General features: G+C 41.4%; 2 protein-coding genes across 5 annotated transcripts in view; one reads left to right on the top strand and one right to left on the bottom strand.

The window, feature by feature from the left end:
* HPGDS (hematopoietic prostaglandin D synthase) overlaps positions 1-9,559 on the top strand; it is a 29,052-nt gene extending 19,493 nt beyond the window's left edge. For all 3 annotated transcript variants that reach the window (XM_056490450.1, XM_056490449.1, XM_056490451.1), the window contains exons 3-6: positions 3,527-3,619; positions 5,536-5,645; positions 8,459-8,557; positions 9,213-9,559. In XM_056490450.1, coding sequence (XP_056346425.1) covers positions 3,527-3,619; positions 5,536-5,645; positions 8,459-8,557; positions 9,213-9,377 — 467 coding nt within the window. In that variant the 3' untranslated portion in view covers positions 9,378-9,559. The remainder of the gene's footprint in view (positions 1-3,526; positions 3,620-5,535; positions 5,646-8,458; positions 8,558-9,212) is intronic.
* Positions 9,560-11,143: 1,584 nt separating this feature from the next.
* Positions 11,144-14,280, bottom strand: part of SMARCAD1 (SWI/SNF-related, matrix-associated actin-dependent regulator of chromatin, subfamily a, containing DEAD/H box 1) — a 42,133-nt gene continuing 38,996 nt past the window's right edge. For both annotated transcript variants that reach the window (XM_056490447.1, XM_056490448.1), the window contains 4 exons: positions 14,096-14,214; positions 13,071-13,253; positions 12,283-12,392; positions 11,144-11,998 (listed from right to left, as the gene is read on the bottom strand). In XM_056490447.1, coding sequence (XP_056346422.1) covers positions 11,937-11,998; positions 12,283-12,392; positions 13,071-13,253; positions 14,096-14,214 — 474 coding nt within the window. In that variant the 3' untranslated portion in view covers positions 11,144-11,936. The remainder of the gene's footprint in view (positions 11,999-12,282; positions 12,393-13,070; positions 13,254-14,095; positions 14,215-14,280) is intronic.

Raw genomic sequence — 14,280 nt, 5'->3', positions numbered from 1 at the left:
TGAAGGCTCCTCATATCCTCCCTTAGGATGAGCTGTGTGACAAAAATCCATCCCCCTCTTCCCCAGCTGGAGATGGAAGACTCCAAGTTTCACAGAAAATGCGTTTCTCCCCATAACAGCCAAACTCAGATATACAAAAAAATCATCTGGGAAAATTGTTATACTGAATTACAGAAGTGAAAAGGTACTTTACAACAAGTTCCAAAAGATTTTGGTCATTACATGAATTTTAGACAATAACATTTCAAAGGCAAGTATTATTTTTTCCATACTGAAAGCACAACTTAGTAAGCCATTACACCTTCTCCTCAGATAAGGAGATGTACTCTAAATATTTTCTGCCACTTGACTAGTCTTTGTTATTTTCTTCTATGTAAAGCAGAATATCTGCTGCACTGTCTGGTGCTCAAGAATAACCTGCCCTGCACCCAAGAAGGAAAACCAGACTTTTAAAATTATCTGCACAGCACATGTGCACTTTATTTGGACCCCTTGGAATTTATAAGCACTAATTTATAATTTATTAACTCAGTAATCAACAAAATCAGGGCATAATTATATACATGCACTCTATCAGCTGGGAAAAAAAATCTATTACATTAAAAAAATTTATTACATTAAATCCCAACTTTTCCCTGTTCTTGATAAGAAAAAGTTAAATAGGATTTGAATACACAAGAAAGGAAGGGACATCTACCATTTACCGTGTGTTATCCTTTAAAGAGTCCTTTGTTCAGTAATGATAGCAATAGATTTGCTGCTTCCTAGCAAACAAACCCCAGGTCTCATTACAAATCAAAGCACTAATCTTTTAGACATTACAGGACACCAAAATAAAGTCTGGTCTCATTTTTTAATTTTATAAATGTATTAAGAATTGTGTGTACACAAAGCTGTCTTTGTATATTTTCAATTGCAAACTTAGTTTCTCTTTCAGAAAAGAATAACCAGATCTTCAAGAAAGTAGCTCAGCACTGAGGAGAATGACCTTTGTAGACATTACTCATGTTTTCAAGGAATGAATAGCAATTCCCTTGAATTCAGAAATTACTGGATTCCTGAGAAGGACAACATGAGAGCTGACTACCACTCTGCCAGTCAGCTGATTTCCACACCACAATCCATTTTCCTTAACTCTTCAGGAAGATGCTTCCCTCCTTTAGTTGTAATCAAATGTTTCTTAAAAAAAAAAAAAAAAAAAAAAAAAAAAAAAGCCCCTAATAACAAACTGGCATTAATTTTTCTTGTAGTAACCCACAAAGTGAAACATCAGTCAAAGCTAAGATTTATAGACTTCTTCCCCTGTATGTAAACACAGCAGCAAAAATATCTGTGGGTTTCTAGATGAAGCAATCCCAGTCTCAGTTTCCCAACCTCAGCAGTGAGTGACAGTGTGTTTTGACAGCTATTGCTACAGACTGGCTTAGTCATGTTGACCCTGCCAGAACTGCACTCCTTCTGGGGCCTCCAAAAAACCAGGCTGCTTAACCCCTTCATGGGGGGAGCTATTACCCCTGCTCTGGCTCCACTTCTGCAGTTTCCTGTTGCCAGACATTGCTGTACATCCCTTGTGGTCTGGGGGATGTGGAGCAGGCTGACCACACTGACTCATCCAGCAGCCCCACCTGCTCTCATTCCCTCTACTTGTGCTGGCCTGAAATATGTGCTTTACATAAACACAGTTACACATCTCTGCTGCTTTAGAGCAGTGATGCCCAGGGCCCTCTGCACCACTAACCCAGAGCTCAGAACCAAGACTCTTCTCATTTTCATAGCAGAGAGCTTTCTTGTCAAACATTTGGGAGATACAGCTTGTCACCTCTCAGTGAGTATCAATGAAACAAAACATGGACTTGCCAGGACCTTGCTGCTCTCTGGATAATAAACATGCAAAGTCTTCTGTACAACAAGTCTATTATTGCTTCAGTAACAACCAGCAGAGCTTGCTTTCTCCCTGGGGTACAGCAACTAATGCTCATTGAACTCTCTTGCTTCTGCTATTCATCAACATCTAAATTCATACTGAATTCCCAGTGTGCTCAACTTGAGGGAAAAAAAAAAAAAAGGTATAATGTACTCAGATGCAGAGAAAAAAAAAAGAAAAAAGAAAAAATAAAAAAGGCACAGAGGAGTCCTGGATGTCTTGTGCAACTGCACAATTCATGTTGCAGATCAAGATGTAACATCTAGGACCTGGTACCTAATGTGATTCGCATACATGAACAGAGCAGTGTTCATCATTTATGAAGTTGCCTTGCTAAATAGTTATGAAGGCATTAGGTTTCATTAATGTCCCTTTTTCATTAAGAGCTAAAAATCCTCATGGAATAGCAGTGTCATTCCTGCTGCCCTGTAAAGAGTGTTTTTTTGCCCTGTAAAAAAGTGCTTTTCAAACAGGGTTTGAAAGCACTTTGCATGCTTCCGATGGCCAATGTTCTCACTTTTCCACTACCACCTTTTTACATCACAAGACAGTCTTAAAATTGATATAAATCTTCATTACATAAAGGGTAATGCAGATGAAAATTGGATACAAAGCATTTAACTATGATCAGCACTTGCAGTCATGTACTTGGAAACAGGATCCTTGGAAATGCAGAGATTTACCATTCCCTCAGTGAACAGCACCAGGTTCCCACAAGCAGATTCTCACTGCCCTAAACACAACTGTTTTCCCCAGATTAAGCTCCAAGGTTCCAGTTCCATTTCATAGCATGCCAGCAGCTCCTCCAAAACACAGCAAAACAGCAGTCCAGGTTTCCACATAACTATGAAATGAATAACAGGAAAATAAGACTGATTTCTTATCTCAAACTGCCTTACAGATATCTACAACACCTGCTTAGTTTGTCTTTCCCTATGCTTAAAGTCTGGAGGCTTCTTCCCCATTTTTTTTAATGCAAGGCACATCAGGTAAATTTGAATATTTTTTTAGGATTTGTAGTTCAGTGTGAAAGATAGATTTGTCTCAGTGATGACTGCCAAGTGAAATGCCCTGTCATGGTGTAGGTTCTGAAACATAGATGTTTCTCTGAATTACTGCTTCTGAATTTCAAACAACCATAAATGAAAAATATCTTGCCATCTTTACCCACTCTCTTGCTTCATGCCCCAGCTGCATCCTGCAGCATGAAATCTTCAGTAGTACTTTACTTATCCTTGAAGAGGATACTTTACTTTTCCTGGAGAGGAAAAAGCAGGGGAAAAAAGGAAAAACTAATATTCCCCTGAAAATTTTTTTCCTATATAAAGAATTCTGGATGTATAAGAGCACATCCGGCCTCTACAGCACAACACCAGGAAATAGGAAACGCAATGCGCTGGTTTCACACAGTGCAATCTTGACTACATCCTAACTTTTTTATTTTTAGCCCATGCATTTCTCCACAGAAACAGTGTGAAACTGTTAAGTGCTATAACAATGCATATCCTCTGAGTGGTAAAACTACAGCTATCACAGACTCCCACTGTTAATGGCTATGATTTAACTTTTGTTTGTTTTTTGTTTTTTACTTTCTCCTCCAAGCTATCCCATTTGGCAAACTCCCCATCCTGGAAGTAGATGGAGTTATCATTCACCAGAGCCTGGCAATGGCAAGATACCTTGCCAGAGAAGCAGGTAATAGATCTTTGACTATTTTCTTTTTCTCTTCTTAACTTACATTCAATGCTCAGGTAAAAATACATCCACAGTAAAACCAGAAACAAACCAAATAGCTTGGCCAGCCTAACCACACAGAACTCAACACCAGCATGGCAAAAATGAAACCAGTGCCTGGGGTTTGGGCTGACTTCTTCAGCCAGTGCACTTTATTCACCTATCTCTGCATGACAGAAAGCGCATACCTGTGGTTTCCCTAAAGCTGCCACAGCAACTCACTCTAAAGCTCAGCTTTGAGCTGCCAGGCTAACCAGAGAGATGACCAGGAAGAGGTTTTGGAAGCATTAGAGATTATCACAGCAGGCAGAGAACTCTGAAGCAGATTTAGGCAACAATTCTGGGCTAGCAGAGAGATTAGAGGAGATGTTGACATCACTTGCATCTTTAAATACTTACATGCTGTGGAAGTACACAACCAGTTAAATGAAACGATATGAGACTTAGTAATGCAAGTAATCAAAGAGAGTGGCCAGGCTTTGCTTTAGGTCAACGAGCTGTCATTCAACACCATCTGCCAAATTGGTCTGGCTGAGGGCAGATGTGCTCATGGCATGCTGGACATCAGAAAATTGAAGAGGGGGGCTGGGAAGCAAGTACTATCCTGCTTTTTTTACACTGCCAGCAAATGGATGTAGCCTGCCTTTCAAAGTATCTCCCATTTTCTAACTGAGGAAGGAAGCAGAAGTTCATAGCACTATTCTTCAAGGCACTAACACAACATTTTCAAGTGTGTCTGTAATGTTTCTGCCCATTTCCTCCAGCTTTGATGCAATCTTGCAATTTTGCAAGAGAGGAGGATGAGGAGAGCCCACCTGGCTGAAAAACAGTGGGAAAGCCTTCCTTCCCCCCAGGATTCTGCCCTCCCTGGCTCCTGTTGGGAGGCTGATCTGGAGCCATGCTCTTTTTGCAGTCTGAAGTTCAGACTTTTTTTGATTGACTTGCACCAGTGACAAAGGCTTGGGATCTGGAGAATACTGAGGTCATGCTGTGCTCTTCCCAGAATTCATAGTGAAAACTTGCAGTTCTGCCATTAAGCCTGCATACACGTCACTAATCCTTTAAAATTAAGAAATGGCATTTTGAAGTGCCAACACCAACATCTTACAGCTGAAGGATCACAGAACCTGAGAGCCAAGAGGAAGGGCACAGCCCTCACCTTCTAAAGCACATTTCAGTAAAGGAGATGACCTGACAGAGATAGGGCGTGCAGTTTGTGATCTGAACTGCACAGTGAAGGTGAAAACATAAACACAGGTGTGTGAAGTGACAGCTGGGGAGAAAACATAGAGGCATTAAGAGAACTGCAGGGAAGCCAAAGGACTACAGGGGAGAAAAGCAGATTTGTAAACAAGACAAAGTTTGGCTGAGGTCCCTGATTATAGTGAAAGAATAGAAAGTATGTGGAATGTCATGAAAATGTTCTGAATGGGGCTGATATAGGGAAAGAAAAGCAGACTTTCACAGATGCACTTTTGGAGTTGAAAACACCAAAAACATCATGGAAACACCATGAGATGGAGAAGAACATTGACAACTGGGATTGGTAAAAATTAAAGGAAAGGAATTTGTGCTGACTCTCACTGAACGTGTGGTGGAAAGTAGAGAGGATAAAGAAATAATGTTCAGACTGGGGGCTCAGGTAATAGATAGAACAACTCACTACCTTGGATGGCTGTACAAGGACTGAAGAGGAAAAAAAGCAAAGGTAGATGAGATTGCACCTGGATGCAAGGAGTCAAATCCACATTGCTAGCCTCAAAAAGACCTGGAGAACGTGTATAGTTATGAAAATATTCACAGAGTTTGCCTTTGGGGTATCAAAAATTGCTGCTGGCACTATCTCTAATGTCCCTTCATATGCTTGCTTCCCACAGGTGTGGCAGGCCAGACACCTGTGGAACAGGCTTTAGCTGATGCCATTGTGGACACCATCGATGATTTCATGACGCTGTTCCCTTGGGCAGAGAAAAACCAGGATGTGAGAGTAAGCAAATTGCTGAGTTAAACGAATATAGCAAAGCTCACCAAAGGTGAGATGGTAGAGCTCTGTGGATCTCCTCCTTCACTAGGTTGTTTTCAGCCTTGGTAGAAACTCTGAGACCATAATGAGCTGCCCCTCACCAGTTCAGCTTGAACCAAGGATGTGCCTACACCAAACTGCCACAAAAGGGCAAAGACAGGACTGGTGCTGCAGAATTCCTCTCTTTTGTCACAAGAAACTGTGCTCAAATCTTTCTGCCAACTCAATAGGATGAATAGCCCCATCCCATCCTTTAGTGTTTCTGCACTTGGATTTCTTCTAGGTTTTCCATAAGTATCAGTGTTCAATAACATCAGCTGCCAGGGATGGCTGCTTGTCAGTCACCAGAGCAGTGTAGGACAGCAGGCACTGCTAAGTGGGGCAGGCAGCACAGCCCTCACAGTGCTTTTCAGATGTCACAGCCCACCTTGGTCCTCTGCAGTGCTTCTGACACCAGGCTATGCTGCCATGGCTGCTTTAACACACACTCACAGGCTTGTCCTACAGCATTTGGGGTTTCTTTTGGCATCAGGCCAGTGCCTCTCAGCAGAATCCTGAAAGCAAGCACACAGATCAGGGGGAACTGCTCTGGGCAGAAGGCAATAATGAGATCACTCCAGCATTACAAAGGCTCTGCACAGCTCCGTGCAGATAACCTGACACTCTTAGGGAAGTGGAGGTGTAACCACGGCTCTCACCGTAAAATTCCAGTGCAGCCACCTTCCATTTATTCAAAGGAAATATTTCACATCATTTAGGGTATCTTACTGCAGAGACCACAGAGTAAAAAATAATGCTTCAAATCCATAATAAATAAAGAAACAATATGGAAGTGCTATGAAGAAATCTTTCAGGGGAAAATCTGAAATTTGGAGGCTTAGTACTTAAAAGTGTGAATTACTTACACTTCCTAGTAATTTCCTGAAGTTTCCTAGTTTGGGGAGGGTAAATTGACTCATGAGTTTTAATGATTTCAGAAGAGCCACGCTCCTGCTGACGTGCTGGTACAGAGGCAGCACTGCTGCTCCTCCATGGGGAAGCTCCTGCTGTGACTCCTGCGTGTGCCCCAGCTCGTACCCAAGCACTTCTCCAAAAAGGGACCCAGATGGTGTCACCAGTGATTAATTTAAACAGGAAGAGCTGGCGGCCAACCCCGACGTGCCCATCCGCACGTATGCAGGCTACGTTATGTGCCGGGGCCAAGGATGGTCGGGAATCTCATTTTTCCCACTCTCCCAACATTGCTCTCTCACTCTGCTCCCGGGTGCGCTGCCACCACCTTGTGGTCGAAGCGGCGTCTCACGATCCCGCCAGGTCGGATTGACGTCGGCCACTCACACTGAAGCCAAAACACCTCCCCAGACATGACTAGAGCTCACGGGAACACGCATCCCGGGAGCTGTGAGAGGACGTGTTATGCCATTAGCCAGTAGCAAAGAGAAATCAAAGCAAAGTAGGGGAGCAGAGCTGGAAGCTCCCTCGGTGCCAGGCACAGACACCCCATTCACCCCACATTCCCAAAACACAGCTGGCACTGAAACAGCTTTGACCCACTGCTGCGGAGCTCCAGGTCTGAGATGAGCAGGTTGTGCCACTTCAGAAGAGGGATCCTGGTTGTTCCCAGCAACTTCACAACTTGGCTGTGCACTACAACCCAGGGCACAGATGAGATTTCTGGACTGCAAACTCCTGGCTGGTATTTGCAGTCACCTCATCCAGTTACTAAGCTCTTAAAGCAGAAAAATATGTCAAATCTTTGATCATGTCTGTAGAAACACTGGTTTGATTTCAGCCTGCATTTAGGTTTCTAATTTTTCTAATTCTCTTCTCATTTTTTTCACATTAACCCCAGTTAAAGCTGTAGAAATAATTCCATTCCTGTACATCAGTGCTTGTTTACCCAAGCCTGAGCATGTTCCTCCAAAATTAGGCCAAGTACAGTAACTGCACAAACTGTGCCACGTGGGTTGACCAGATGATCACAACAGTCTGCAGTCTTAACTGTTTCCATGGAACTGAGAAGAGAAAACCAGAAGTTCTCCTTGCCAAAGGAAATGGTTTAGCTATTTTATAAGGAACCTTAAGACTTTCTGCTATGGGGAACATCTAGTGGAGAACCACCGCCATGACCTCATGCTTCAGCCATTAACATACACTAAGGCCTGAGCCTTTGGATCATCCTTTAAAAACACGTTTTAGCCACCTCAAATCTTATTGCTGTGGAGACAAAAAAGAAAAATAACATGAACATTAAAGCTCAAAGATAAATCAACCCCACCAGGTAAGCTCAAAACCCAAGTTCCATGTCTCACATAAGAAGGGCTGACAAGCAAAGATAACTGACCAGCATCTGACTGACAGCATGGGAAGACTGAGCACAAGGGGTTCTGGAAATTTGAGACTGCACACTAGGAAAGATGACATTCAAAAATTACATCCTCCAAAAATTGCTATGAGACATTAGGAATGTATCTTGTAGCTGGATTCTTCCCAAATCTATGTCTGAGTTGTCTTGCCACGGCTAGGTGCTTATTCTGTTAGCACAGATAAAGCAGCATCACCACAGACATCATATCAGCATCAGGAAGCACTCAGGTGTTCCTTACGGGAGGAACTGGCTTTAAGTCATGGCTCAGCAAGCCATGAATACCATGTTTTGAGCCCTAATTGAACCCTAATCTTCTTCATATTTCAGCTTTTTTCAAAATGAATAGTAAATGCTCAAAAATTCAGTTTTGCTGACTGTTGTGCATCTCTGTGGTTTGTTCTTCCACCAGAAAAAAGCATTTGATGATATCCTCACCAACAAAGCACCTGAGCTACTGAAAGATTTGGATACTTTCCTAGGGGATAAGAAGTGGCTGGTAGGGAATTCTGTAAGTACAATTTTTGTTTCTCCCATTCCTATCAGGTGCCAGAAAAATTAGTAATGGACTATTGCTGAATTTCTGGGTTTCATGTCAGTCCATTAAGCAACTCTCCCCACACTTTGAGCCCTCTGCTCTTACCCATACACAACTGGTCACTTGATTGCAAAGTGAAAATTCTTTTCCACAATATTTGAAAAGTGAGGCAAAGCAAGACTAGGATCTGCATTTTCTAAAGCAGTACTTAAGTATGTTGACACAAAACATTTTAAATGCCCTTGTGAACACAATTCATGACTACACAGAACCCTGTTTATCATCACTGACTTAAGGCAATAAAAAAAAACAACAAAAAAACACCTCTGTAAAAACATTGTACCCTTTTTATCCCAAACTGTTTTCTGCAGCACAGTTTCCACAAGAAAGACTAATATTGTAACACAACTAATATTTGTAGCCAGGACTTTATTTTAACCAATATTTCACAAAGTCAAGCTTTGCATTGCAACCTAACTACTAGCCCTGTAATAATGAACTCAAAAAACACCTCCAACCCCAAAACCAAAACTTGAAACAGATAAATTCAGTTTTTTGAGAATATTAGTAGTCCTGGCTTTTGAGATTACCAACTAAACTTTACTGCTTTCTGTCCCATTTCTACTAGGTAACGTGGGCTGATTTCTACTGGGATGTGTGCAGCACGACACTTCTGTCCTGTAAAGCTGACCTGGCAGACAAATACCCCAGGCTTTTGGCTCTCAGGGAGAGAGTGCAAGCACTTCCAGCTATTGCAGCCTGGATCCAGAAAAGGCCAAAGAGTGTAATGTAGATCAGCTGCTCAGAAAAACAAATGCTTGCTTTATGACAAGCATCCTAAGTTATTAACTTCTAAATCATTTCAATTAACTTCAGTTGGCTATGCTGTATCAAATCAAAATCTACCACTTGTATCCACTTCCAAGAGAATCTAAAATACTGATTTAGTAGAGCAATAAATACTGATTCACAGAAGTGTGGTTTCAATCACATTCCCCTTCACTAACAGTGCTTGATCAAACCAACTGATGTTTTGTGCATTCTCAAAGGGAGAAAAGATGAATACATCTTCCCGGAGAGGTGCAGTCTCAACAACATTTTGCCTATTGCAGTCTTTCATCTGGAGGAAAGCAAGTTAAATTGAGAGGGCAAATGCATGGAACACAAAGAAAATAAAATAGAAAGAAAAAAAAAAAAAAAAAATATGAACCACTTAAAATTCAAGGGCCTGAAAAAAGCACTTGAGAAGCTTGAGGTTTATGCTGTGCCCCTGGAAAAAAACCAAATCTCTAAAACAAGCCAAGAAGTAGCTGGTGCCCACAGTAGCACCAGTTCTCCATAAACACACCAGCTGCACAAACATTTAGCAGTTCAGTATGTATGTCAGTAAGCAGGAGACACAAACTGGGGGTTGGTGGTGGCAACCAGGTTTAGAACAAATGAAGGGTTTGCTCTTCCAGGACTGAAGAAAAGGCAGGTGGAAATCCTGGCAATGTGGACAGCTGTGGATGAAAGTGGTTTACACAAACTCAAGGGGAGACAAGTGCCTGTGAGAGGTCTCCATTGTGTGGTGTAAGCAGATAAACCACAACAAACTTGGGCCACACTCTGCGCTGGAAATCACCACTGTGGGGAAAGTATTTCCCTTCACATGTCCTTCCCTCTCCCACCTCAAGTATTATTTCATTGAATCACGAGTGACACCAAATAACCCCGAAGAGATACAAGTCAGGTACTGTCAGAACAGAAAGAACCTTTACTCATGCCCATCTTCACCTGCTTTGGAACTCCTTGTGTGCTTTGCTCTGGCTCTTCACACATTTTTCCTTCTTTAGCTCCCAAGACTCCTCTCTTCTTCAGCAACTGAGTGCAGAGAGAGTGGCTTTGTGTTTCTTCCCCTCTGTTCATCTTTCCCAGTCAATAAAACAGAACCATAGAACAGCTGAAGGGACCTCTGGATGTCCTCTGGTTCAAGCCCCTGCTCACACAGGGTCACCTAGAGCCAGCTGCCCAGGACTGCAGCAAGTTTTTGGTTATCTTCACAGATGGTGGCCCTGCAATCTCTTGGACCCCCAGCTAAAAAGTATAAACAGTTACAAGGAAGAAAGGCAGAAACACAGGAGCTTCAGAGCACCTAAAGACAGATACTGACCCCAGACGTAACCACAGCTCCTCTGGACTGCATTAACTGATCCCATACACATCCAGAACACCACACAACCCATCCTGAAGGGCAGGGGTCTTGCTTCAATTCACATTTGAACCAGGCAGGTGAGAACATGCAGGTGCAATGGGATAAGAGCTGAGTTAGCATCACACCTAACAGAAACACACAACCTAATCAGCTGTACATCAAAAACCCGTGGTTCTCTGTTAAATCCCACTATTTAGTCCAGCAGAACCAGTAGAATTAAAGAAGCATAGAAAACTGATTCTAGCCCCTATCCCTTCTCGAACAATACATCTTCACCTTATTTCACTTGTGCATTTTGGAACAGAGAGCACAGCCACAGAACATTTCCAGGAAAAGCCAAGCAGTTTAGTCCACACTTGGAAAACAAGTTTTGGAAAAGCTTTAATTTCCCACCCATTCTGAATTTGCAGAGGTCACGTACAGTTGACCAGAACACCCACAGAGTTCACCAAATCACTTTGCAGGAGTTGTTTTTACAATCAATATCCTGACACCACTGTAATTAGAGTATAATGACATACTGGTAATTAACTACTGTTGGACAAGTCAGTTCAATTGGAACATTCCAGCTGGTGTGAGAGATGCCTAATTGATTTGTAACATGCACATTATCATCCCCACACCTGCCCCAAACCACTGCAACCATGAAAACATTTTGTCAATCTATGGAATTTTATTGGAACATTCCGAGTTGATACAAAACCAGTACAGAACATCAAATGAACCAAACAAGCAGAAAGACTTGGGCATTGTCAAATAAGGCACATATAAAAAAATCTACACGCGGAATCCAGTGAAACAGACAGTTTATATATATATATATATATATATATTTGGAGGTAGAAATAATTACAAAAATACTGACATATCTTAAGCAGTAGCAGATTTGTTAAAACAATTACTACTTAGGTCCCCATTTTCAAAAGTTATCTGTAAAACCTGTATTCAGCATCTGAGGTTGGCACTTTTGGGCCATTTATGCTTTTAAGCATCAAAAGAATGCTATTGGTGTTAAAAATCTTCAATACCATAAGCAATACAATAAAGAAACTACAAAAAGTTATAAACATTCATAAAACTCCTGGTCAACAGTAATTTAGGGAGTCCTTGGGATACATCATCTCCTTTCTTCCTTGAATTTCACAACATATTTACATTTTAGAGACCCAATGAAGCTTTTAATAACGTGGCTATATCTGCTGGAATGGTTCCTTCTTCTCCTGAGGAAAAGACAAGCATTAGTACAGTTTAAAATATTTCACATAAACAGATAAAAGCCTGCGTCCCCAAAACAGTAAAAAAAAAAATCCTCTGTTTTTAGAACTTGGTCAGACTCAGAGGGCACTGTCAAATCAAAGAACAACCAGAAAAAATACATTTACCCAGTTTAAGGTAAAAAACCATAACAAAAGGCTTGTCTGCATCAAGAACCTTCTTTTTTTCAAAGTAATATATTGCAGCTTTAATTTACTTAAGTGGACATCATTATGTGCAAGACACCTACCTGATTCTGCTGCAGTCATATCTTGTTCTAACTTCAATTTCTGTTGGCTGATTTTGAGCATGGTTTCTTCAATAGTCCCCTTACTGATGAGCTTTATGACCTGTACTTCCCTGAAAACCACAAAAAAAAACCCAAAAAAATCCATTTTTGTAGTCTGGATTAGTGCAAAAAGAAAGGATGCTATGCCTTTGCTCAGCTGGCTGGAGTTTAAAGCAAGGATGAGGAAATGAATGAGAGGGCAATACAAAGCGCATCTAGATTTTTCTCTGGAACAACTGTGTTCTGTATTGCCAGAAAACACATTTTCTCCTGCACTCCCAGCCTCTGCAAATGTCTAGACAGTCACAAAAATCTCCATTAATATAAACAAGTCAAATTCCCCCTAATTCCATTTTACCATTGAATACAGTTGAAATTACACACATTGTACGGTTTCACTTTTTATGATCAAGGTGGCACTTAAAAGCTTACAAGTCTACTGAAGAGAACAAACAGCTTGGCTAGACAGTCCCAAAAACTTCAGATCTACCTTGGAATAGTTCCCAGCACCAGAAATTTGAGAATTATACACAGTTTGAGAGTTACAGTGAACTAGGAAAAGGAGTAAAGTGTAAATAGAAGTTTGTTCTGCCCGCAACATGGACTAAGACAATTACAGTTCCTAGCTCTCACACAACCCAGAGCTGCTCTACACAAGCCTCTGCTTAAAACTTTTAATCATAAATACTGTCCTTTTAGCCTCCTTTGAGAGCTTGCCTCCAAGGTATTACGATTTTAAAAAGTCTTACCGTGTCTGACCTACTCTGTGGCACCGGTCTTCTGCCTGCTTATCATTGTAAGGGTTGCAGTCAATGTCATGAAGGATAACAACATTGGCCGAGGTCAGATTAATGCCCAAGCCACCAGCTTTGGTAGACAGAAGGAACACAAATATACCCATATCTGTGTTGAACTCATCAATCAGATGTATCCTGCAGAACACAAGACACCAAGCATTAGGCTTTCGAAAACACTCCACACTGGCTCCAGAGCTGAACACAGAAGTTAGGATCATCTTTTGGAAGAGAGGACAGTGCACAGCAGCTCCAAATTACAGATGCTATGCAGCAGGAAAATGGGAACCAACAGTCCTCTGCAGCGACCAGAGAAATATACTGAGTGACAGATGGATAGCTAAGAGTGAAAAAGATTTTGGTGATTACAGAACACAAAGAGGCAGCTAGAGGACAACAGAAGACTGAAACACATGACAGGGGATGAATTTTACTTCATGACAATCTTCTGTACTAACTGCATGTGCAAAGGCAGAAACAGATATCAGTAACACCACAGTAAGAAAGACAGTTTTTTGAAATGAAGGAAAAAGCATCCAAAAAGATCTTCAAAAATTCTTGAGACAGAAAATCAACTCAGCTCAAACACAAGAAAAGCATTACAACATTTTCAGCTGCAGGGACAGACAGACTGGTTAATCCTAGAGAAAAGAGTGTATCTGTCTACTATAAGAGAGATACACTCTACTTCCAAGAAATAGCTACAGGTGTTATGACATACTGACATACAAACACACCAGGAACTGCTGAAGACACACATTTTTCATTTCCATGGCTAAGACTGCAACCCCACCATCTAAACCTGATTTTTTAACCTCACCCTTACTAAGATGATCTGAAGTTCAATATTTAACACCTTCTATGGTCAATGTCCAGTGAGCAGACTTCTATACACCAGCAAACTAAGGTAACTGTCTGAAGTCACCTCCCCCTCTCCAACACATTCACTCTCTCTCACTTATTTTCGGCAAGTCACGTACCGCTCAGAAATCTGTGTTTTTCCATCCAGCCTAATGTATCTATGTTGCCAATGTTTTAGAAAAACTTCCAAGATGTCCAGCATCATAGTGAACTGGCTAAACAACACAACTCTGTCACCCTAAAAAGGACAAAGAAAAGCAAAAATTTTGAAACATGTGAAACATGTCAACTATGAAGTACAAAA

Source organism: Oenanthe melanoleuca, chromosome 4 (genome assembly GCF_029582105.1).
Source record: "Oenanthe melanoleuca isolate GR-GAL-2019-014 chromosome 4, OMel1.0, whole genome shotgun sequence".
In the NCBI taxonomy this organism is placed as follows: domain Eukaryota; kingdom Metazoa; phylum Chordata; class Aves; order Passeriformes; family Muscicapidae; genus Oenanthe; species Oenanthe melanoleuca.
The sequence above is the reverse complement of the archived record's forward strand: the minus strand, read 5'-3'. Positions and strand labels throughout refer to the sequence as shown.